This window comes from Anneissia japonica, unplaced genomic scaffold (genome assembly GCF_011630105.1).
Source record: "Anneissia japonica isolate Jap-2015-1 unplaced genomic scaffold, ASM1163010v1 scaffold4988_len2956909_cov206, whole genome shotgun sequence".
NCBI classification, from domain to species: domain Eukaryota; kingdom Metazoa; phylum Echinodermata; class Crinoidea; order Comatulida; family Comatulidae; genus Anneissia; species Anneissia japonica.
The window spans coordinates 481,890-502,109 of NW_022696345.1; the positions used below are offsets into that span (position 1 = coordinate 481,890).

Here is a 20,220-nt window from a genome sequence, read left to right on the forward strand (position 1 = left end):
AAATAAGATATGTATTTTTTCCTAATTATAAAATGTAAAGCATTTAACCATCCCATAATACATTGTTTACATTCAACAATAAAAAATTTTTTTTATTTATTTATCCGTCTGGAATTTTTGGCAAAACCATTTGATAATAAAACAAAATTTTATTTTTATTTTCTTCTGCCCTCCCCTGTTCGCAAAACAAGGTATAAAAAGTCTTGCCTAAACTGTTTGTATTGAGTTAATAAACTTTTTAGCTTCCTGTTGCTAATAAAAAGGGTAAATGTAGGGTATATGTAATAAATAACCCATAACTCACAGCGTCATTGTCCTAAATTGCGCATGGACATGGTCTGTGACACCCTAGCCGCCGTAAAAAGGTGCTATATTATTAGCTTTGTGTTTACATCATTCCATAACTAACAGGCAGAAATGAACCATCGTGGTAACCGCCCCCTACTCTTTCGAAAGGTGTAATGGGTTCTTTGAAATTCATGCAAGCCAATTGTGTCCATTTTAAGTCCTTAACCAAGAATACATGGTTCTACATTACCAATCAAACCCTGGGAAAGGTTGGTTCAAACTAGCCCCGACGTCAAGGCTTAATAGCAGCACCTCTGCCTTACCACTTGGCTACTTGACTTGGCCAAAAAACAAAAATGTTCTTCAATTAACAGATGCATCCTGCCTATATTATTTACCTAGACCCATAAATTAGTTCTTAATCAATGTAGACGTTCTAGGTATGATTGTCTGTAAATCAGTTACAAACTGAAATGCTTAAATTTGTCTCTTTGAAAATTGATAACCAATCTTTTTGCAATGACCAACAAGTTATAAATTCTTACACATAATTCTTATCAATTGACTGATGACAAAGTAATAAACTTAACAACATCGAGGTATGTACTAATATCATGATTGTTTACAAAACAAATACCGGATGTTTATAAGACTCAGAGATTCTGATGATGATAATATTTATATTTACAGTTCTTATGTCAGAATGTGTGAGTAGTAGTTTCATGTTTTAATACAAGATTTCAAAACAATATTGTATGTAACAGGTCACAACAAAACATTTCAGAGTAATTAACCTTTATACTTTTTTACACACTCATTGAGCATAGTGTTTTGGTTTCATATTTCATATAGTGTGTGGAGAAAGCGGTGAGGCGTGAGGAACAGATTGTTTTTAATGACAGTCCGCTCAGCCGCTGACAATCGTCAGAAAGCAAAGCTTCACATTACTTTATTTTAATATTGTATATTATTATTAAGAGAGCACCTACAGTTTCAGGTTGGGATGGAAAGACCACCATCTATAGATAAGGTATAAACAAATTTTATAAAGAAGAATCACTGTCTTAACATTTTCTTTGAATGCCTGTGATTTTTTGCCTCTTTAAATGATTATCCTGCGTAAGCTACTATTTGTCACTGTGGAATTCAGCGAAGTATTTTTTTTCTTTGATTATTTTACAGTACTATCATCAAATGTTGCTTCCTTTTCCCAGGGTAGTCAGTGAAGTAAAGACCTGGTTATAACAAATCTAAATTCAAGTGAATATGAAGACTATACTAATCCACAGTATTCCTTTGCATTTCTGATAGCATGTATAGCTATTATTATAAGTATTATTTGCGTGTAATGTATGTTGTAATAATAGTATTTACATGCAATCAGAAATGCAAAGGCATGTAACCAAAAAAAATATGGCAGATTGGTCAGTTTAGCAACAACATTTGCGTTAATATAATTTAGACTAAATTTCAGAAAATAAAAAATTCAAAAATTCAAAAAGTCAAAAAATAATTGTAGGCTAACAGTGATTCATCATATTCTTAGTATCCGGATCGGGATTTTCTCGTATGGACGCACGTCAGCTAACGGTTAGCAGGATCCGGATCCTGCTAACATTTAGCTGCCGTGAGAAAACATAGCCTAGAGATGTTTTAAATTTTAATGATACTATTTTTTTATATATTTTAATAACCGGTCAGGAGCTTTTTATTTTGGCACATAATGGCCGTATTCGGTTGGTCGTTCTTCGTTAAACCACGCCCACCTTCACAGTGGTAAAATCATACTTAACGAAGACGAGCAGTTGAATAGAAAACTGGTAAATACTTGACAAAACAGCCTACAATTATTTTTTGACTTTGAATTTTTGAATTTTTTATTTTCTGAAATTTAGTCTAAATTATATTAACGCAAATGTTGTTGCTAAACTGACCAATCTGTCATATTTTTTTTGGTCACGTGCCTTTGCATTTCTGATAGCATGTAAATACTATTATTATAAGTATTATTTGCGTGTAATGTATGTTGTAAAGCTACTTTTACATACATTAGTCTGGATAAATTCAAGACATGGGTAGTAGTTTATCACGGCCTTGTAGAAGAATACCTACGTATAGTACAAGCTTTTCCATGTTTAAACAAAGCCTTTATTTATATTATTATTATTATTATTATTGTTATTATTATTAGTATTATTATTTGCATATACCCGTGCTCCGCACAGTGTTGAATGAGTGGGAAAGGTGGCGATGTATATTGTTGAATGTTATGGTAAGTCGAGGAGGCAATCGTTGTGAATGTTATGGTTAGCATTGTTATTATTTTTCTAAAGGATGTCTTTGTAAATAATGTTATATCGTGCCTTGTGCCGAGGTGTACATTTATTTTTACCTGATCAATTTCTAAAACATGTTGGATGAATACAGTATATCCAACCTGGGTTGAAATTGGGCAAACAATGATGTAGCAAATGAGTATCATCGGACTCAAACTTGAAAAAGCTATACAAAAGCCATGTAGTTCACTTAAGATATTAAACTACCACGCACAATCCAAAATGGCTGAGTGAAGTAATATTGTTTAATTAAAAACTATTAGGAATTCGCGATAATGTTATAATTTACATGGCAATTCAATACATATTTAATCAATACAGAATATGTCTGCTTCATTAACTCATTGCATTCAAACATCTGCTTGACTTCGTGGAGAAAAAAATACAAATACAAGGAATGACTTCCATGCAGTGAAGAAAATTAATTAGAAAACTTTTATCTGGACTCGTTGGCTTAGAATATTGGATATTTTAGTTCAGTATCTCTGTCAGCATATCTATATGGTTGTTGTTCAATATCGATTTTGAGAGAAAATATAATAAATTATCATATCACTTTTCGTTGAAATCAATGTTTACAATGATGGAATTTCTAATCTAGAAAACAAATAAGTAAATACTGTATATATTACAGCTACTGTCTGATAACACCAATGACTAAAACCATAAGGCTATGTTCTCACAAGAGACCTAGTATCTGGATCAGGAGCTAACCGTTAGCACCTGTGTGAGAACGCCTAATCGGTTAGCGCTAACCGTTAGCAGTATCCGGATACCACTAACGGTTAGCAAGCGCTATCGGTTAGTAAGTGAGCGCGTTTCTATCATCAACTAATCACACGTATGCGTTTACAATTTCCATTTTCTTATTGGCCAGTGATTCGAGCATCATATTCTTAGTATCCGGATCGGGATTTTCTCGTATGGACGCACGGCAGCTACTGTAACGGTTAGCAGGATCCGGATCCTGCTAACATTTAGCTGCCGTGAGAGAACATAGCCTAAGATGTTTTAAATTTTAATGATACTATTTTTTTATATATTTTAATAACCGGTCAGGAGCTTTTTATTTTGGCACATGATGGCCGTATTCGGTTGGTCGTTCTTCGTTAAACCACGCCCACCTGCACAATGGTAAAATCATACTTAACAAAGATGACCAGTCGAATAGAAAACTGGTAAATACTTGACAAAACAAAATGGCTGCATAGTTACCGTGATACACGCTGCGTAATCAAGGCTGCTTCGGATTGTGGCAGTATGGGTTTTTTGTAAAAAAATGTTTTCATCCAGTTTTTAAAATTCTGTTAGCCTACAATTATTTTTTGACTTCATTGTTGGTAAATATTATAATTTTTATTTTCTGAAATTTAATCTAAATTATATTAACGCAAATGTTGTTGCTAAACTGACCAATCTGCCATATTTTTTTTGGTCACATGCGTAATTTAACGCTGATTAACGCAATTCTGGTTACGTTAATTTTCGTTGTCAACGAAGTCAATTTTACAAACCAGTCGAATGAAAATAATACTCAACAAAAATTCATACTCAACAAAATGAACCAGTCGAATAAGCCCAATGTCTGTATCACATGGAAAAATATCCAGATTCCTAAGAACATGCCGCAGCTACTTACTAAAGATGATATATTAGTATAATGTCTAAAATAACCACAGACGCTCAGCAGAAATAACAATTTCAGACATAAAATGGTTTTTGGAGCGTGTGTATATATTTGTTTTTTAACATAAAGCCTGTCTAGCATCTGGTTAAAAAGTAGAGCAAAATATGCTATAGCATTTCTTTAGCAAACGAATGTCATCTCAGTCAGGATTTCAGACTTTTAACAAAGTAAAAGCTATGCAAAAGGTATGTGGTTCACTTTTTAAGAGAATAAAATACCATGCATATTCCCAATAGGCTGAGTGAAGCAATATTTTTTACTTTTTAAAAATTCAGATTCAGTAATGGATATTTTCAGTTTAGTATCAATATCTATATCGTATTTGAATTAGATTGGATTGGATTTATTTAGTGTAAACACCAAGGAAAGCCCACGAAAGTCTAGAAGAAGAGTTATTTCCAGTGGGATCCTTCTGGTGGTGATTGGGCAGTATACCGGGAGACAATTCCCTACTCTTTTTCGAAAAGTGTACTGCGTTCTTTAGCGTGCACATGGGCCATAAATGCACACGGGATCAACAGCTTAAACGTCTCATCCGGAAGACGATGCGCTATTGTAACTTGTACAGTATTTCAACCCTCCAGCTGAAACACAAAGAAAGACAGCGATGGGAATTGAACCGCAGATCTCCACGGTTTAACGCACACACAGTGGCTACTACCAGATTAGCCTACTGAGCTAAGCCGCTATTTCTCACCCTGACCTTCGCCATGGAAAATGGTGCAAACATCTGGATCCGCGTCTGGGCCTGATATTCCGTGATGATATTCATAAATTCAATGACATGCCAAATGATACACTTCAATATTTAAGTCATAACATCATAATTAATAATAATATACAAACATGAAGTCACAGCTAACAATACTCTTAAAATACTTTGACTTTATTAATTTGTACCTAGTACAAAGAAAACCTTGAAGCGAGGCCAATAGAGAGTAAAAAATGTTTTTCTCTTTGCTTGCAAAGAAAGACTACCACAAACTACTTAACTTTGTTTTCGTCAGTAACGTCCAGTTAACGACTGAAGTGCGTGAGTATCTAAGGCAACCAAGCTTTGACAACTGGCAATGGGAGGATGCGGAAATGTTGGTTCTACTCCAACAGATGTACATAGATCTTGATTTTGTCTCTAAATTCCACATAGAGGTAAGTCACTTGCCCAGAACTTAAGACTGAAATATTTTGCAACTTCACGGCAATGAACTTGGTATAGGCAAGGCAATTCAACAATAGAACGCACATCTCCACTCGCAAACATAGCACGTACGTACAGTCCTTTGATCTTTACTGTGGCATCGACAATCCAATACTAGTTGTGAGTACAGACATCAATTATTAGTCTACTGCGTGCCATACGTTTTATGGTGTTAGTTACTATTTTATTAATTTTGGGTACTTCGCAAAGTCTGTTACATCTGGGTTTTTTTTACCAGTAGCTTGTTAAGTACTTCTATAAACTACAATTTGATTCGTGAAAATTGACCAACAAATAAAAAATTATAGATACAACATTAAACTGCCATTTTGACAATGTTGGACTAATGTGCACAGAACGAACATTTGAGTAGATACAGAAAATTTATTTTTTCTGCGATGTGAGTCTCATGAACCACAATACACTACAACATCGGTTAAATTAATGTTGAAATAATGAATATATTGTAGTGCAAAATATCATTAGGCTTTCGTAATCACTGCACAACGCGCGATTATAATGGCAACTAATGCGCACATGGGTAATTAGTCACACACTGACAGGTAATTATTGTTTGGTTGCTGTGGTTTTTGTGAAGATCAGCGTGTAAGGGTGCGCGACGCATAGAATGTCGATGCCAGAGTTATAACCTTTGATGTCCCGAGATGTGCGTCCTGTTGTTGCCTTGGTGTAGGTAGTCTTGTCTTTCAATGTCAGGTTCCTTGGTTCAATCCCAGTCATAATAACAAGATTTATTGCAGATATGATCAAAAACAACTCATTCCCTAAGCCTAATAAGACTTCGTATATTATATGTAGAGCATGACGTGTATTTTTGTTTTCTTTTTCTTTATTCAAATTATTGCGACTCATCACAAAAAAAAACATCACAAAACATCAGGTACAAAAAGAAACAGATGCAAAAGGACAGGTTTTGTCCAGTAGAAAAGCTTGTTGTTTGACATCTCCCTATGCCTATAATTAAATAAAAAATATTAAATTTTTTTCAGCTCAAAATTCCACATATAATTGAGTAGCTTGCCTAGATGGTATGCTGTGTACAACTCTAAAATAATGACTTCTCCCTCCTTGCCATGACAAAGAAAACTGGTATAGAATTAGATAAAAACCAGAGGATCCACTAATTAGTCTTAAAAAAAAACTCTTTTCACAGTTACTGTCTTTTTGTTTGAATTAGATAAAATTGCAAATTCTCTTTCTGCCTATTTTCTAGTTACCTAGATAACTAAATAATAACTAGAATTGATGAAAGTATTGTCATCCGTGCAAACATTTTTAATGAATTTCTTGTTACCTTGGTGATTAGATTATAACAGTGATGGAACTCTGGTCATTAATGCAATTCTTTTACCAATTTTCTTGATGTCGAATCGTAACTAATGTTGATGGAACGAGTGTCGTATATGCAGCATTTACTTGCTGGTTTTTATCATTGTCTAACCAGATTACAACTAACATTAGCAGAACATGTTTCGACCATGCAAATTCCTTTTGCGGATTTTCTTGTTCTTACCATACCTTATTTTCATTAGGCCTATAAGTATGAGATGCAATGATAGAAAATCGATGTTGAAGCCTGCTGTGCATCATGGATAAAGTAATCAGTTTGTTACTGTACACTATCCACACAGCAAGCTTCGTTAATAGCGTACACGAGCCGACTGACTGATATGAAGAGTTTACACGCTAATTGAAGACATGCTAATAATCATTAGATACTCAATCATCTCACGAGGTTTTAGCATAATTGATATACATAAAAATTACCTCCTGTACATTATTCTATGCCTATTAAAAGTTCTAAAACATTCTACCATTCTGTCTTGTAATTGGCTTTTAGGATTATTTTTACTTATAATGTAGCGTTATTTTATTTAAAGCTTTGGAAATCTGAGTTTGTATTATTATTATTATTACAGTTCTCTACTTTTAATATAAGAAAACAAAACTTTTTTATTGAATGTTGTTTTATTTTTTAATATAAATATTGGAGACAAATATTTCAACGTAATGTTTGCGAGCATTTATAAAATATAATTTTTTTTTAAATCTCTTTTGTGGTATGACAACCAAAATAAAATTAGTTAAATTTTAAAGAATTTCTTAAAAACCCATATGTTTACTTCTCCCCACCCCCATATCACATTTGACTAAAAAAACTATGAGAACGCTTTGGTCCATTATGCAGTAGTAATATATCAACGACCATCTAATGGAGAGTCATGTGAGATCGAGATAGAAATAAGAGCTGCGTTTTAATTGAACTTGATCGTTAGTATACATTTTGCTCCTCGTACATTATCGACTTTACACCACCATGTGAACTTTGCGAAGACACTGCAGGGTTACGAGTATTCTTGTAGGATGATAAATTAGCTTAACCTTCAATGTTTTAGTACTCAGAACTTTTAATTAATTAGTGAGCAAAGTGTGCAGCTTTTCTGATTAAATTTCTACTATGCATTTACTTTTTTGGCACATTTTAATTATTGTGCAAACGTCCTTTTCTATTTGATCCACAAATAATTAGTGTAGTGCCATCGAATGGTCAGATGGGTGAGGGGAAATAATTGTTGAAAACCGTCCAATCTATATGTTTAATACAGAAACAAAGATGGTAGTGTTAGGGGGAGGCTTCAGGCAGTTGTTAACTTATTATGGGAGTGCATATGTTTGTGTGTGTTTTTTGCATTTCGGCATTACACAGAGCCAACCCAAATTTCTCTGTGTAGTTTGTACAGTACCTTGATAAATAATGTTGTATTGTAATAAGTACTGAATCTATTTTAGTTTGGCCTTTAAGTATTAAAAGTATTGAAATAATATGTTTGTTTTTTTCAATCTTTACTTCATAGATGCCTGTGCTGCAGTCCTTTCTGTTTGAAGTTTACAGACATTATAATAATGTACCTTTTCACAATTTCAAGCACTGTTTTTGTGTATGCCAGATGGTAGGTTTTCTTTTTATTCTGTAATATTACAAAATAATGCTGAAAAAACAGTTTTAAATACCAGAATAGTGTATATTTGCTCTGTTATTCATACTTCACTTATGATCATTTTTTCAATTCACGATTCATTTGCTCATGTACTTATTACATTCATTTATTTTTCAATCTTCAAATAATGAGTTTTTTGTGCTATTTGCTCATTCATTTATTTATTTTACTTATTCTGACAAATAAATAACAACATTACAAAAAAATAATCAGCAATTCAAAAACATATATGAATAAAGGTAAGCCAGGGAGCAGCAAAAATGAAAGCAATGTCATCTTAGAGATGTGCTGCTCTCAGCATTTATTCAGTTCAGTTCTCAACAGTTGTTGTGCTCATTGTTTCATCCAAGTGCTCATTCATAATTCAATCTAATTCAGCAATATACTTAATACATTTACTAATTTTTCAACTTTATAATAATAATAATTTGGTCATTGTTTCATTCATGTGCTTATTCATGTAATTTCTCATTCAATTCCTCACTTATTTATTCATTGGCTCAGTTTTCCTAATTCAATTTGTTGTGCTCATTGTTTTAATCATCAGCTCATTCATTCATTCATATACTGATACTCATCTGTTTCACAATTCATGTGCATATTTATTCCTCATTCACTCACATTTATATTTGCATGATAATTTGCTTATTAAGTTCATTTGCTCCTCTGCTAGCTATTGATGAGCTTAATCTCTAGCTGCGTTCATTGTGTTTTACTGATTGAATTTGCATCTTACAACATCAAATGGCTCTGTGTGTGTCAACAAGCAACTTAATGGCAATAGAGTTTGATTTGAGAGAGTAGCATTGAGGATTTACTACTAAGGCTGGAGAAAGTGATGCCATAGGAGATATGCAGAGAGGTTGATGAATAAGAGAGACTGTGAAGATGAGCCTCTGACAAGATGTGATGACGTACAGAATGATTTAGTAAAGAAATAAATGAAGAGAGCGACTTCTCAAAATCGAAGTTGAAATTTAAAGTGAGCTAGCTCTACAAAAAATACTTTAGGAAGTGCATCGGTGAAATGTACTGTCGGCAATACATAAGGCATTCTAAACGAAAGCTTTTTATGCTGGAAAAATTTTTTAAATATATTCCTAAATATAATAATTTGATTTGCTATTTATTCAAGTAAGTTGGGATCATAAATTTTGTTCATCATTTTCAGTAAAGAGAGCACCAATCATCAACATTTCTGAGATCCCCTCCCTCTCCCAATAAGATTACATAATAAAATGGTGGTTGTCATTTTTGAGTGTTTTTTTTAAATTTATTTAATTATTATTAATTTCCCCAAATGTATCTAAAAAGTTTTTTTGTGACAGGATTAATCAAAATCTCTGCTGTCTTGGAGCTTTCCTCAAGTCAATAACAAACAAAAAAAATCTCATAAAAATATAGTTTTACAACCAACTAATTTTAGTATGAATAATGCTATTAAAAAATAGATTTGCTGTTAATTTTTAATATTAATATTTTACATACTAATATACTAGGTGTTATAGTTAAAAATATAGTTTTACAGCAAATTCTTGACTGAATCAGAAAAACTTTGTCACTGCCTCGTCAGACAAAACTACTGTATTAGTTTTCTCCTTGGAACTCTAGTTCCAGAAAATTAAAGGCCATTGCTAAGATCTAGATCATTTTGTTAAACCATGCATGTAGAATCATCAGTGACGGATTAGGTAGAACATGTCCGTTAAGGTTATGATTGCATTATTTTTATCATATATGGTTCGAGGTGTTAATGAAAAACTACTGATTTCATTACTTGCCACTGTACTACAGGCTCCATAGGGAGATGCATGTATATAAACACCTATATAAACAATATCGTGTAATTGATAGGCGAGGGAGTGGATTAATGCAGCTCAATCTCTCACGCGGGTGTATTAGTCATGCTCTCTGTCACTCAATTCTAATGATACGTACGACATCGCTTTTTAGAGTACTTGCTTGTTGTAACACCACATAAGGTTTAATGAAAATCAAAATTAAATCTGGTTAAACCCTGACAAGACATGGTCCCTCCCCCAGCACTGCAGTATTTTTTTGCTTCCAGAGTTCGCCGATATACAATATGCTTAATATGATTTTATTTTATCGCTACAGTACTGTTGATAAATAGGCGAAGATACATATATTTTTTGTGTTGACCTGTGGTCATGCTTAGCTGCTATCGGTGCCAGGGACGGATCCAGAATTTTTCAAATGGTTGTGGCACAACATATTCAGAATAGATAAGTGAGAGTGCTAATTTCATTATATGCCTTAAAATTGTAAAATTTAGTGGCAAAAAGGGGGATACTGGATCGGCCCCTGGGTGCTTCGCATCAGCCTGCTCAATAGGAGCAGTGACTTATTTGAAGTTTTTTCTTCATACAAAATATGGTCACAAGTTTGCCTGTCCACTGACAGGTCATTCTGAGTGTTATATGTTTTTGGGGCATCTCAATACGTTTTAAACAATTCACAAAACAAGGTTAATATACATAAACATGATCCACAGTTTATCAACAAGAAAATTATTAGAGCATCGTTATTTGTTTTAAGCCCACATGAGGGTTAACAATCCGCCAAAACAATAGTAAATAACAAAATAAGATTCTTTTAGTTTAACAACACAAAGCTTATTAGAGTGCCCTCGTTTGTTAGATGACACCACTGGAGGGTTAAGAATAGACCAAACTTACTCTAGCTCATCAATAACAGTCTACTCATATTGGTTACAGCAACTGCATTGCCAATTACTGGCTCCCCTAGTTGCTCGTAAATCATTCTTGAGTCGATAAACTAAGGCCTCACCAACAAACAAACACTGCAGCAGTGGCGAATGTGAGGATGCATAATGTCTATTGCTTCACTCAACAAAACCTGGTTGAAAATCTTAAAGGACCATTATTAGACGACAAACCAAAAAGCTATGTTAGATGTTTAGAAGGATTAAATGTCCATTTTGTCTCAAACCTTTGGGGATTGCATTGACAATTTGGCTTAGTCATTTACTTAGATGTGTCTACTCCAAAATCTGTAATACAGCTCTGGGTGAAACATTATATGTAGTTAATGTTCTTTGTGTTTGCCATTTAAAAATCTAATGACTGTTCCTTAGCTTACTATATCTCTTGGAAAACAGCCTACTACAGTACTTTAATTAATTTGTGCCTTATTCATTTCATGGTATAGTCCTGTTTGAAGACCCTACTTTGCAGTTCTTCAAAAATTCAGGAACCCAAGAAGAATAGAACTATCTTTCATACAGGAAAGTGTCATCCTGTCATTTCATTTCTTTTTTTTTTTCATTTCTCCATTTATTTCAGAATTCATATCCATAATAGTATATATACATAAAATACAAGACCGTAGCAGTTAATACAAATGGAAAAGAAAAAAATATAATATCAGTTAATGATTGTTCAATATGTCTTCTGGCTGATTTGTCGCTTTCACACTCTCAATATTGCTATATTGCTGATTTTTTTAATAAAGTAAAAACAAAAATCGCCTACGACTTGTGAAAAAGGTCAAACAAGCATGTTGTATTTCAAATTATTACGCAAGTTTGGATAAGAAGACGATTGACTTTGTTAGATACTTTTCATTTTTTTTAAATAAAAAATATGAAATTTTTATAAATGTTTGTTTTATTACAGTTTTATGTACAGTAAAATAATTGTTCAAGGATTGCAATATTTTGTTGTATGTGTGAGAAAATAGAGTCATTCTGAAACTTAGATCCTGAAGATGTATGGAAAATACCTTTTTTAATCCAGGTTTCCGCAGCAGAAGTCTAGACAATACATGTCTAAGGCCTGTGAAACACTATTAAGTCTGAAACGTTTTGTGGTCGTTTGCAATCTGTTAATGTCATCCAATGTGGACTTTATTGTTCATCAAACCACGTTATATTGGTTCCATCCACAACCACAAATAAAATACCGGTGTGTCTGTTTATTCCTTGAATATCCGTAGCTGATCTGTTTTATGTGACCCACTCCAGTGCCACATTCTGTATTGTTGTTCAGTTATTATATCCCATAATAGGAAGGTTGCATGCACTGCCATTGGACATTACTTTTATACTTAATAAAAGATTGACGAAAAGTCGGTTATATCGGTGAACCTTATAACCTTTAGGCTCATTAGGTAGGCCTGTCTTCTATGTGTCTTTGAGGATAATCCCTTCTATATTTTATTCTTCCACATTCTTTTTTCAAATTATTTTTGATTAATGGCCATATTTATTAGCATCACAAAAATTTAAGAAAAAAACCACAGTTGATAACAGTTAACTCAAATATTAGCTTCAGTTTGCCCGTCATGAGTTGGATTGGCAAAGGTGTGTGCCTGTCCAACAGGAATAATTTCTACCCCCCTCCCAACCTCTTCTTGGCACTGCCACTGGTTACAGTGCTGATCATATAACTTGACTATGGCAGTTAAGATTACTAATATCAAATGAATAACTCTAACCAGAATTTGTTATAGCTATCAGATAATGTTGACTAAGTTATCAATTAATGGTGATCAGGACAAGTTGCTAAGGTGATATCAAAACAAGTTACTGTAGTGGTCATTTAAGTTTTAACAACAGATTTTTATATCCGTTGATCCCTGGGCTTCAACCTGATCAACATTCCATAAGTGTGATCCGGCATTAGCTGGGATTTCTGGGGCTTGAGCGAGCCGCGTCTGTGTCGCTTCCTATTGGAACGTAAACACGGTGTTGTGACTGGCGTACGTGAGTCATGAGCATTGGCAGCGAAGATGAAAGTAAATTTGTTTGACTTTTTTTAATGTCAAGCTTGTGATTTTACGAAAGTGAATTTATTGAAAAACATGGTTTAAAATGGTGGTTTTGTTGGTGGTGGTAGTTGAAGTAACGATTATTTCAGTGATATTTGTGATGAGAGGGTGATGGCGGTAATGATGATGGTAGTATATGTTGATGGGAATATGGATGCTGCCAATTTGGTGATGGTGGTAATAGTGATAATCTGGTGATGGTGGTAATTGTATTGATGACGGTGATATAGGTGGTGGTAGGATAGTAGTGAGGCTTGTGATAATGGTGTTAGTAATGACGATTCTTAGAGAGGTATTCTTTTAGAACAGGCTCTTAACATTTATAATGTGTGTTATTTCTTATAGATGTATGGAATCTCTTGGTTGACAGATCTCTGTAGTCTGATAGGTGACTTAGATGTGATGATTATGATAACTGCAACAATTTGCCATGACCTTGATCATCCAGGGTACAACAATGCCTACCAGGTGAGTTGTTACATGGTTGATTTCTTTGAATATCCAGGGTACAACAATGCCTACCAGGTGAGTTGTTACATGGTTGATTTCTTTGAATATCCAGGGTACAACAATGCCTACCAGGTGAGTTAACCAGTCACATAGTTGATTTCCTTGATTATCCAGGGTACAACAATGCCTACCAGGTGAGTTAACCAGTCACATAGTTGATTTCCTTGATTATCCAGGGTACAACAATGCCTATCAGGTGAGTTAACCTATCGCATGGTAGATTTCCTTGATTATCCAGGGTACAACAATGCCTACCAGGTGAGTTGACCAATCGCATGGTAGATTTCCTCGATTATCCAGGGTACAACAGTGCTTACAAAATATGGTTGACCATTCACATGGTTGATTTCTTTGGCTATCCAGGGTACAGCAATGTCTTCCAGGTGAGTTGACCAATCATGTTGTAGATTTCCATGATTATCTAGGGTACAACAATGCCTACCAGGTGAGTTGACCAACCACATGGTAGAATCCTTTGGTTATCTGGGGTGCAACAATGCCTACCAAGCGAGTTGAAAAATCATGTGGTAGATTTCATTGATTATCCAGGGTACAATGCCTACCAGGGAAGTTGAACTATTATGTGGTAGATTTCCAAACACAGGTAGATGATGTAGTTGTAGCATTAAATCCCTAGGGCTTGGGATCAAATTCTAGACTGGGTATGCTGTTTCCATGGGACACAGGAGTATAAATTCTTACCTGTTTGAATGCAAATAGTTTAGAATGCGATTGGTATTTCAAATTTCAATATGACTAAAATCAGAGAAGTACATAAAACGGGCAATATTTTTTACCCTTAGTGCCGCACACAAACTTGAACATCTTATGTTGAAAATTTTACGTTTCCAGTGTTTCTTTAAAAACTGCATTTATACTGTCACCATATAGTTGCTTCAGTTTAATCAACCGTCTCAATATATTATATTACCACTCATTTTCATAACAATTTATATTCATAATTTAATTTTTCTCATGTGAGATGGCAGCCAACAAGGGAAATCTTCCCTGTGCATGTGTCAGCTACTGCTGTACAATAGTACTCTCATCATTATTTTATTTTCTTTCATTTCATTTGTGTATTAACTTGGCATTTTGATTAGAACGAATCAATTACATTATTTGAATGAACCTTCCATCCCCAAATTTTGTAACTGTTTATTTTCATAATTAGAATCGGTAAAAATGTAAAGAATTGTTTAAATGTTTACAGTGTTTGCAAGCAAGCTGATGCAATTTCAGAGTCGCCTGCCTCGTGAAATACTAAAGGAGATTTGCATTTAGCATGAGATATGCTTGAGGCTTAAGTTACAACAAAATACTGAGGAGTTTATTACTGATGTCATTTACACAGGTCCTCAATCATATTGATTTCTCTACCTGTGTGGTTTATTACCTTGCAGTTGGTTGAGGTTTTTTGTGTGCGTTCGGTAATTTGTCGTTGATGAAAGTATGTTGCCATGGTAGTGAGATTTAAATGTGCAGCGTTTTGAGAATAATGAAATGATAACGTGTATGGCACAGAGCTAAGGTGTTGACCGTATAATAAAAATGTTGCATGTTCAAGTCAAAGTTTGTGAAACAAAAGTACCAGATAATTTGCATAACATAAAAATATAGAAAATGTATAAAAAATATATGTATAAAAAAGCCCATAAATGTAGCTTAATTAAACTAGGAAATGTAACTAAAGAACTACATCATTATTATTACTTGTCATTTAACTGGTTACAAATCTATTTGTAGACTATAATTAGTATCTGATTGTTTCTGAATATTTAAAATAATTATTAACCGTCTATATAGAAAAAAATATTCATAATGTTACAATATGTGACAATGAATAATAATTTATGATAATGAGCATTTTATACTATTATATGTAATGTTTAAGCAGCAGTTTGGTGCAGCGGTTGAGATTTGGGCTTTCAATCGTTAGGTCAGGTTTTCGAGTCTCCGCTGTGCAGATCCACTTGTGTCCTTGGGCAAGGCACTTTAGCTAGATTGCTTCAGTCCACCCAGCTGTATCAATGGGTACCAGCAAACTGCTGGGGACTAACCTGCGATGGACTAGTGTCCCGTCCAGTGAGAGTACAACTCTCATCCGCTTTACACTACAGAAACTGGGGATAAGCTCCAGCCCTATGAGCCCCAGTGGCTCGGAAAGGATTTAGTTAGTTTTTTTTTTTTATGTAATGTTTATACTATTATATGTAATTAATTAATTTATTACAAAAGGAATGTAATATGAATGTGTGGCCAGAAAATTAGGATAATAATTTAATATTTTCATAATAATGGGAAAAAAGAATGTCCTAAAGAATACAGACAAAAACAAAACAACTTAACATGTAGGTTTTATAACTTAGTCTACAAACTTATGCAAGTAAAAGTCATTAGGTTTTTTTTATAAAGAATGTTTGGGATAATAATTTTTAAAAAAGCATGTTCCCAAGAAAGAGACAAGAACAAAACTTAAGTAAGCAAGTAAAGTCATTTTGTTTTTTTTATAAAAAATGTTTGGGGATGTGCGTGAAGTGTGAAACGAAATCTACAAAACAGGCAATTAAATACCTTCAGTTTAGCTGACCTATATGACTACTTCGCAGCGTCTTGTATTTACCATCCAAGTGGTATTATACCTGTCAGAATTAACATACTAAAGGGCGACACAAGAGACTCCATAATTTCCGATGTTTATGTTTCCATGTGCTTTAGAATAACACATTCCTATTTATGCATGGGAAATGATGCCTATAAGAGCAAGTATATTTATACTGTTCAGGTTTATTGTCTATATAATTTAAATTGAAAGGAGGAAAATTTGTTCTGTCATTTCAAGCCTTACTTCTTTCATTTTCCTATTTACTTTTCTCTTCTATCTTCCTGAAGGCGATAAATGAATTTTTTTCTTGTAATTTTATACCCATTGATTTTAATAGATTCTCATTAATTTGTGTGTGGTAATCTGATGTCATCCTTCGTTTCCAAATGTTACCTTTTCCATCTCTGCTTCAGATATTTTTGGACTTAGATGAACATGAATAATAGGTATAGTGTGTAATTCACTAAACATTAACAACATTGAATGTGTCAGTTCTTCGTGTAGGGCTTGATTTAGTAGTAGCCCAGCATACAATGTCTTGTAAAATTAACGCTTTGGGCTAACAAACCATTCTACATTTACTTGGCTCTGGAGTCTCCTAAGCTAATAAGAGTTATAAATAGACAGTCTTTACTTTAACAATTTCACTACATACCTGTCAATTTTATTCAATAGACATTACACATTAAATGCGTTGCCAAACTTTGTCTTACTCTTCTTTCTATCTTATTACCTTTTTTTTCTGATTTGTATTTTGATTTTTGTAATGTCTATTAGACATCTTTATTAATATCAAATCATTTACCCACAAACTCCGGAATAAGGTGCAGATCGGTATTCCAAGAACATCAATGAATAATAGTTGTCTTACTTTAAAAAAGATTTTGATTGAATTTGGTTTATTATCAATTTATCATCTGAAGTATAATTTTAGATAACCTTTACATTATATTAAGGTAATATAAATGATAATGGTGGGCTTACTGTCATGACATCTATGCATCTTAACATGCTGTGTGTATTCAAGCATACAGCAACCTACGCATGAATTCAAAGAACATACTGGTTTTTTTTCTCAGTTTATTTTTTCTGCATCTCGAATTTGGCAAAGCAATTATTTTTAATTTTTATTTGAAAGATAGCAACTTACATTCAATGTAAACAAGTAAATATATATAACATTAAATAATAATTTAGCATTATTTACTTCATTACTCAAGTACTTAAGAATGAATTCTGTTTTATAATATTAATTTTTTCTTGTACAAGATTTTATTCTCTGACAGTTTTCAATGTGTATTGATGACAATTTCTATAACACTGTACATGAAAAAAGGTTATGGAAATGTTTGATTATTTCATTTCCTACAAATAGCTAACCACCTGAGAGATGGATTTTACCTAGAGAGGGGCAAGTTATTTTGACCTTATGACCCTAATGTCGACGTAATTTGGTTCTGTTATTTCCATTGATGAGGAAATATATTGAGCTATTTGCGTTTTTGCTTTAACTCAATTTGTAATGGAGACGGTCTTAATTAATTTGTTGAAGTTGTTGGAAATCCAGTGAAGTAGTTGTTTTTATAACAATATTTGTGATTTTGGCAAAGGTACCTATTTTATGAGTGATTCACGATGTAAGCATGTAAAAGTATAAACTTAACAAATGCATCTGCACGTACATCAATGTCTGTATTTTACAAATTCAAGGAGACGATAGATCTGCGATTTGTTTAGTCTCAATTGAATGACAAGTGATGTAGACAAGCATATGGCACGGCTAACTTTTTAGGTTGTGGGTACAAATCTGAGGCTTGGTCACTATATCATTGGGGACACATTTTTCGCAGTGGCATAACAAAGACACCTGAGACCTTCCTAATGCTTCTTCAGACCCTATTAGGAAGTAGTCTGCATTTTTACTTTGGTTTATTTTGGTGGTTTTTTTTAACATTCTGCTTCTTAAGTGATCACACTCGGCGAAGTTAGCAACCATGGTCCTGACAAAAACAATACCGATTAATGTCCGGGGCCCTTAAGACCCTGGCTTATGAGAGCTCATAGGTGTGTTACTATTTCTCACTCACTATCTTAAAAACTTAAAATCAATGGCTAAAGCCATGGGAAGTCACAATTAGCTTAAAGATACATTTACGCTTGACACAATAACCGCACGACATTGACATATCATCGCGTCACTTATATTCTTCAACACTGGGTGCATTTTTATTGTGTCGTTAAGAGCCATATTACGATATAGTAAAATAACTCTCCATATTTCTAAAAATAGCAATAATAATAATATTGGTAATAATGAGAATTTATAAAGCACCGGTATCCATGCACTCCTCCACATGGAAGTAAAAAAATTTAAAGAAGGAAGATTTAATGAAACCAGAAAAACAGTTTCATGAGCTATACTTGGGTTCTTGGCCATGTACTCACAGGTACTCCTATACATTTGATTAAATGTCTTTTTTAATAGTTTTCTCCATTTCTAATCATTTTAAATAGTATGTTGTAAGTTGTGTCTGGGATTGTGTTTTTTGATATGTGTATTATTTGTTTAGTGTATGACTTTAATGTTTTATGTGCATCCTGTTAGTGGCTACATATATATTTATATTGGGAAATAAATAAAATAAGATAAAGTAAAATAAATTCTTGGTTTATAGGAGTCAATGGAGTACATTAGTAGTTTTGTACAAGTGACAAGTTAGGAGGAAAGAGAAAGGGGACAAATATCAGCAAGTAAGGACTCTGTAGTGGTAACAACAGTGACTCACATCCAAGGGGGCCAGGGACACATCCTTCAGAAATGTCAAATCATTCGACAGTGACATGTTCATGATTAGGTATATCTCCACTTCACTTTGTTTATTTATGTTTTTTGTATACAGTATTACTGTAACACATCAAAAACACAGGACACATTTCACTTGCAGAAACAAAAAAAATATGAAATTTGAAACACATTCAAATACAATTTTTTTTAAAACTCAGAATATTATATTAAATGTTTACAAAGAGTTATCCAGTAAAGCATTTTATAAAAGCTTATTTTTAATTGGAGGACATTAGTTTATTGGACACATACTCCATGTGTTTCATAATTGTACAGTAACAAAGTGACAAGTCTGTATAATAGGCAGTGTTGGAACAACAATGCGCAAAGAGTGGAAAAAAAACTTCAAAAATCCTCCAGAGAGATAATGTTTGTCATTAATTGTAGCAACTGGCAAAAATACATGATTTTATTGAGTTACAAGTAGCAATCTGTGGATTATGTTTAGTGACAATCTATTGACTTCATTAAGTGACAAATTTGTGGGTACTACAGTGTGACAACCCAGTGTTACTGCACAGTAGCAGCTTACAGATTTTGGAATATTCTCCAAAGCAGGCAGTTAATAGGTTATAACCTGTTTGTAGGTTCCCAAGGGAAACAAGGAAGCAAGTGAATTGAATTTTCCTTTCCAGTTAATTGATTTGCAAGTGACAACATGTTAGTGATGCCTATTCCATGCCTGAGGATTATTTGTCATTTATGTATTTGCCGCCTAAAGGGAATATTAGCAATGGTGATTTGTGACAACTTGCTTGGTTTTATTTATTTTATTTTATTTTTTTTTTATCCAATAACTAGTCTCAATTAAATGTCATTGTTATTGTTGATATTAATATCTATCTGCATATTTATGTAAACAAAAATACACAACAAGCAGGCCACAGGCTGAAGTCTTTGGTTCTCAATATACTGTATA

General features: G+C 33.5%; 1 protein-coding gene across 1 annotated transcript in view; it reads left to right on the forward strand.

Annotated features, from left to right (window-relative positions):
• LOC117101788 (high affinity cGMP-specific 3',5'-cyclic phosphodiesterase 9A-like) overlaps positions 1-20,220 on the forward strand; it is a 62,311-nt gene that overhangs the window by 22,779 nt on the left and 19,312 nt on the right. Inside the window, exons 6-8 of the mRNA XM_033241861.1 lie at positions 5,319-5,460; positions 8,386-8,481; positions 13,687-13,809. Of these exons, the coding sequence (XP_033097752.1) occupies positions 5,319-5,460; positions 8,386-8,481; positions 13,687-13,809 (361 nt within the window). The remainder of the gene's footprint in view (positions 1-5,318; positions 5,461-8,385; positions 8,482-13,686; positions 13,810-20,220) is intronic.